General features: G+C 37.4%; 1 protein-coding gene across 1 annotated transcript; it reads left to right on the plus strand.

Annotated features, from left to right (window-relative positions):
- Positions 1 to 202: 202 nt before the first annotated feature.
- Positions 203 to 3,135, plus strand: LOC111365415 (protein NUCLEAR FUSION DEFECTIVE 4-like). The gene is made up of 3 exons (XM_022985940.1): positions 203 to 674; positions 1,281 to 2,209; positions 2,299 to 3,135. Exons 1-3 carry the CDS (start codon positions 339 to 341, stop codon positions 2,804 to 2,806), a joined length of 1,773 nt encoding a protein of 590 aa, XP_022841708.1. The 5' UTR covers positions 203 to 338; the 3' UTR covers positions 2,807 to 3,135.
- Positions 3,136 to 6,245: the final 3,110 nt, after the last annotated feature.

Consider the following 6,245-nt stretch of genomic DNA (forward strand, 5'->3'; position numbering starts at 1 on the left):
ATGTCAGCTGCGTCTCTTGTTTTCTTGTGAGTAATGTCGACAATGATTCTCTATACACGAAATTTAATAAATGTTAAATTATTTATTTCAATATACGGATCCTATATACATATACAAGAGAAAAAAAATAAAAAAAATGGAGGAGAACCCGATTACATCCATCATTATCGTCCCAACGCCGGTTGGCTCTTTATAAAAGGTCAACAAAAACTCATTTCCAGCAAATGCAAATCATCATTTCCCTATTTTTTCTCCTTTCTCTTGCATAAAAATAAAATATCCAAATCCCAAAATCCGTTTGCAAGTGATTCGATTTACTCAAAGCCTCTGTTCCATCAATGGCTCACTTGAAGGAAAATATTTCTTCATTCTTCAACAATAGATGGCTGGTTTTTGTTGTTGCAGTGTGGATTCAGTCTTGTGCTGGAATTGGGTATCTGTTTGGGAGCCTTTCGCCGACAATAAAACGTTCATTGAATTATAATCAGAGGCAAATAGCGAGGTTGGGGGTTGCAAAGGACTTGGGGGATAGCGTCGGATTTTTGGCCGGAACTTTATCGGAGATTTTGCCTTTATGGGGTGCTCTTCTTATTGGTGCTATTCAGAATTTCGTCGGATATGGCTGGGTTTGGCTTATCGTCACCGGCAGAACTCCGGCTTTGCCGTTATGGGCTGTGAGTATCAACTTTTTATTCATCGCCATTGATATTGATCTTGTTATGATAACATAATTATCTGCCTATAGATCCACCAGAGCCAAACATCCGGTTTATGTTTTATGCATCCGGATATATGATCTAATAACTAGCTTTAATTCATATTTGCATAGATCATGATCGTGTCATACTTGGTTGGAGATGTGGAAGATGTTGTTTTCTGCTGTCTTTCTTGGAAAAATATAAAATATTTCAATCTAAAATATAATTAAACTCAGCTATATGTAATGAAACATGTTTAAGAACTTTAATATATTTAGTTGCTATTAAATTCATTTGGACTCTTTTGCATTTCGAAGTTTCGGGATTTACTATGCAACAATTCGCAGATTTAAAATTTTAAATTCGAGAAGTATATTGAAGCTCTCGGGTCTTTTATCTTCCTTTTAACTGGACAAGAGATCAAAAGAGTTAATTAAGTAAATTTTCTGAATCGCAATATATTGGAACTTTAGGATTTCCATTTCCATTCAATCTGACATCTCTCTTGGGAGATAAATTTGTTCGTTTTACTCCTTGAATTGCTGTCTGCTTATTGGACTTGTATTATCCATTCATATGCAGATGTGCATTCTTATATTTGTTGGAACAAATGGTGAGACATACTTCAACACGGCAGCTTTGGTGTCTTGTGTGCAAAATTTCCCCAAAAGCCGTGGTCCGGTTGTCGGAATATTGAAGGGTTTTGCTGGATTGGCAGGTGCAATTTTGACTCAAATATATGCTGTGATGCATTCCCCGGACCATGCGTCACTCTTATTTATGGTTGCAGTCGGGCCAACAATGGTGGTCATTGCTCTAATGTTCATCATAAGACCCGTTGGAGGTCACAAACAAGTTAGATTATCCGATGGATTTAGTTTTTCAATCGTTTATAGCATATGCCTCCTTTTGGCTGCTTATTTGATGGGTGTCATGCTTGTGGAAGATCTTGTGGATTTGAGCCACACTGTTATTACAATATTCACGGTGATTTTGTTTATTCTGCTGTTTATCCCCATCGCAATCCCTATCACGTTGAGCTTCTCTCAGGGGCCAAGAATTCCAGCAGAAGAGGCACTTCTATCCGAGTCGCAGAAACAAGAACCGACGAAATACGAAGACGATACTCAAGAGATCATATTTAGTGAAGTTGAAGACGAAAAACCAAAAGACGTAGATATGCTTCCGGCTTTGGAGCGCCAAAAAAGAATCGCCCAACTGCAGGCAAAACTAGCTCAAGCAGCTGCAGAAGGAGCAGTTAGAATTAAGAAGCAAAGGCCGCATAGAGGAGAGGACTTTACCTTGACAGAGGCATTGATAAAGGCAGATTTTTGGCTTATATTCTTCTCTCTTTTGTTAGGCTCTGGTTCTGGCTTGACAGTAATTGACAATTTAGGTCAGATGAGTGAGTCCTTGGGGTATGATAATACCCATGTATTTGTTTCCATGATCAGCATTTGGAACTTTCTAGGCCGGGTTGGAGGCGGTTACTTCTCCGAGAAAATCGTCAGGTACAAATTCCAGCCATTTTCTGCTTATCTCTGTGTTATTTCATCTTGAATCGTCTCTCTTTCAACTCTAACTCATGATACTGCAACAGGGAGTATGCATATCCAAGGCATGTGGCTATGGCCGCTGCCCAAGCCATAATGGCGGTTGGACATTTTATCTTCGCTATGGGTTGGCCCGGGGCAATGTACATTGGAACTCTTCTAGTTGGTCTTGGCTACGGAGCCCACTGGGCAATAGTTCCTGCTGCAGCCTCAGAACTGTTTGGTTTGAAAAAATTCGGGGCTTTGTACAATTTTCTCACGCTAGCGAATCCTGCAGGTTCTTTAGTACTCTCGGGCGTCATTGCCAGCAGCATATACGACAGAGAGGCAGAAAAACAAGCTCATATGCACCATCATGGCCAACGTAGTTTCTTGTCAAGTTTGTCGAGTTTTGTCTATTTGGACGAACCACTGAAGTGCACTGGTGCTATTTGCTTCTTCTTAACTTCCTTAATAATGTCTGGACTTTGCATCATTGCAGCTGTTTTAAGCATGATTCTTGTCTATCGGACAAAGACCGTCTATGCTCATCTTTACGGAAGATCTCAAGGATAATCTGTCATAAGCTTCGTCGATCAGAATTAAGAATTTATAGCAGAATAGAAGTTCAACATGTGTGCAGGTTTCTTAAATTATTTCCTTGATTATCAATGTTTCTAAACTGCTTAAGAGAAAAGCATCGGAGTAGAATCGAAAAAACTCCGGTCGAGAGTGAGATCAAGTCTGCAGATTGGGAGTGGGATGTGTACTTTTGTTTGGATTTTTGTTGTAATTTCATATTATATATTTATATTCTTTGGTCCAATTGATATTATTGGAAGAAAATTTCATCACCAAAGGCAGTTTGTCGAATAAAGTCTCAAAGATTTCTTTGTACATCTAAAGAATCTCAAATTATTAGGTGTTTGTGTTGTGGGATTCATTGGCCAAAAGCATTGCCTCTGTAAGTTAACAAACTGATACGTAACGTTTAGCTACCTAATACTTAAATATATTATACATTTCTTGACGCCAAATGAATGGAAATTCTAAGTAAAATTATTTACTTAGATCAATTAAGTCCTAGTCATAGATATGCACATCAAATTAGGCGTTGAACGTTCTTTAATTATCTAATGAATCAAGCAATTGCAAAATCTGATAATATATATGATCGATATTAAGACCCTATTTTGTGAAGATTAAAATTATATTTTGAATAGATTTTGATAAAAATTATCGAATGTGTTGTTAAAAAGTTTTAATCTATGAATTTTGTGGTTAAAATTGAAAATCTAAAAATTGTAAAGAATCCAGAGGACTGGGCGGGGGGGGGGGGGGGGGTNGGGGGGGGGGGGGGGGGGGAATTTTTCATTCGTGGTCGTTGAACTTTCAACAAAATTTTAATTCAATTGAGTTACTCAACTTCAAATTGATTCCAAATTTCACCATTGAATTGATAGCTCTCTCAAATTGATGAAAATTGTTTAATGGAAAATTTTACTTGTATATAATTATTGCACATAATGTTGTTCATAATGTGATGTGACAATCATCCGATTATTGGTGTGCAAGTGTGAGATTTGAATTAAACGTTGGATCCAGTGTCACGTGCAATTATGAACACCATTATAAAGATAATTATGTACATGTAGCACTTTCCTTGTTTAATTATTTAATTGACTTTACTGCAATGGATCTTCCACATATTCACGCCATATCATTAAATTGTTACAATTAAAAAACGTGCAGTCCCACATTTTATTCTGAATACGTTGTGACAACCCTTATTTTTTTGTCTCGGGTTGCTTATTGTATGGAAGACCGATTATGATATGACAACCAACACGCAATCTGTTCAGGAAATGATAGGTGACACAATGTAGTAATGAAATTTAAAATTAAATTAAGTTGGTGAACCAATAAAGAAAAAATAAAGTTCAAACGAAATAAAGGAAGACAAGTCAAAATTCGAAATCAATAGCGACATCAGAATAAAATTACAATATTCATCAATTAAATGTACAAAACCATCCAACTACGTGTGGTTGCAGGATTAAATGTTCAAAATAGTCAATTCTTATCTTTAATCTTCAATAACTAATATAAATTTTTTTTTGTTCAACTTTTAATTACTAATTTAAAAATAAGAGTCGTAATGGTATTTTTTATTGTCGTCATGGAGAAATTACGCTAACTAATAGAAAATTAAAATTAAAATAAAAATATGATGAAAAAAGTTATAAAACATAAATGCGAAAGTTAGCAAAAGTTGGGGACTACAAAAATTATGGTTAATATATAATTACTTAAATTAATAATTAACGAAGATGTTTGCAAACGACACCGTATTATCTTCCCTCAGCCCTCTCTGCAACAAACGACAATTTAGAAAGTAAAAATGGATGCATTAAAGTTACTCTGCCTTCACTCACGCATGAACTAGAGGAAACCGGACCCAGTCAACTTCCAACATAAACAGAGAAAACGGAAACATTTTTAAAGTAAGTCTTTGAACCTTACGGAAATAAACAGAGAAAACAGAAACATTTATCTATCTTACAAAATTAAAGTTGTAAATGGAGGAAATGGAGGTAGATAAGCAAAACAAACATACAAATTTTCAAAATGGCTGTTGATCATTGTTTAAAAAAAAATTTGTAAGAACTTTAAAAATAATAAAAACCCAAAACTGCCCCTGATAAGAAAACTTTGAAACCGAAGACAGGAGAGAAAGAAAGGAAGGAAAAGAAGGAAACCGACGAGTTTTTCTTGGGAGGAGACCGACTGGCCACCATTAGAAGCGAAGAAAGTAAGTTTTCGCACTCTTGAATCCACTCGAAATTGGTGGAGCCCCTATGGCTTTAAAGAAGTGGTAGCACTTATCTGCCACCCAACTCATGAAGCGATTGAGGGCCGCCACATGCCCTATCAGCCGCTGAACCTCTTTCTTATTAGTGGGGCTCTTCATTTCCAGTATAGCTTGTATCTTGTCAGGGTTTACCTCAATTCCTCTTTGGGTGATCATGAAGCCTAGGAACTTTCCTCCGGTAGTACCGAAGACACACTTCATTGGGTTGAACTTCAAGTTATTGTGTTGAGCCACATCAAATCCTTTCTACAGACAAGCCACATGATCGATAGCCTTGACACTTTTCACTACCATGTCATCTACGTAGGCTTCTGTGACAGTTTCGATCAGCTCCGAAAGATTCTATTCACCATCCTGGTAGGTTGTTCTTGTATTTTGGTTTATTTTGTTGGAAATAGTGGTAGAAATCATTGTAAAATATGTAAAAATAATAAAAACTAACATTTTTTAAGGTTTAGGTGTCGGAGATCGCCGAAAATGGTGATCTCTGGCAAGGGGGCCGTCTTTGACAACCCCAAACGGGGAAATTCTTTGGTCGATGGTATTCTAGACATACGTGTACATCCAGGAGTATGTGGGCTGACTGCTGGTGGCAACAAGTTATTCAATGAGAGAATGTGATAAGGAACTTCCCACTCGGCTTCATTCGGTACAGGAAATATGATTTCGGCATATGCTGTTCTCCAAGAACCAGTCGTGTAATAAGCACTGCATAAGGTGTGTAGTGGAATTCCTCTATACATAGGCATCGCCACTGCATGTGTACACTGAAAACTCTCCAACTGAAACTGTTTACACGTGCACGTGTTATCATTCAAGTCGACGATGTATCCGAAATTACGTGCACATCTCGCGGAGAAGCGAAACTGATCTAGTGGTTCTACATATACCTTCTTTGCCACCTCTAGAGTCTTGAAGAGTTTATCTTCCTGAGTCGGGGTTAGCACACTCGTGCAACTCTGTGATTCCTCACGACGATTATGAAACCACTGATGCAGCTTGTCACGAATATTCTCAAGCATTACGAGAATTGGTAACTCTTGATCCTTCTTAAATAAGGCATTGAGCGACTCCGCATTGTTCTACGTCATCATGTTGTATCGACGTCTTGAAAAATGTGATCGTGCCCAATGTTCGATCCCC

Source organism: Olea europaea, chromosome 17 (genome assembly GCF_002742605.1).
Source record: "Olea europaea var. sylvestris chromosome 17, O_europaea_v1, whole genome shotgun sequence".
NCBI classification, from domain to species: Eukaryota; Viridiplantae; Streptophyta; class Magnoliopsida; order Lamiales; family Oleaceae; genus Olea; species Olea europaea.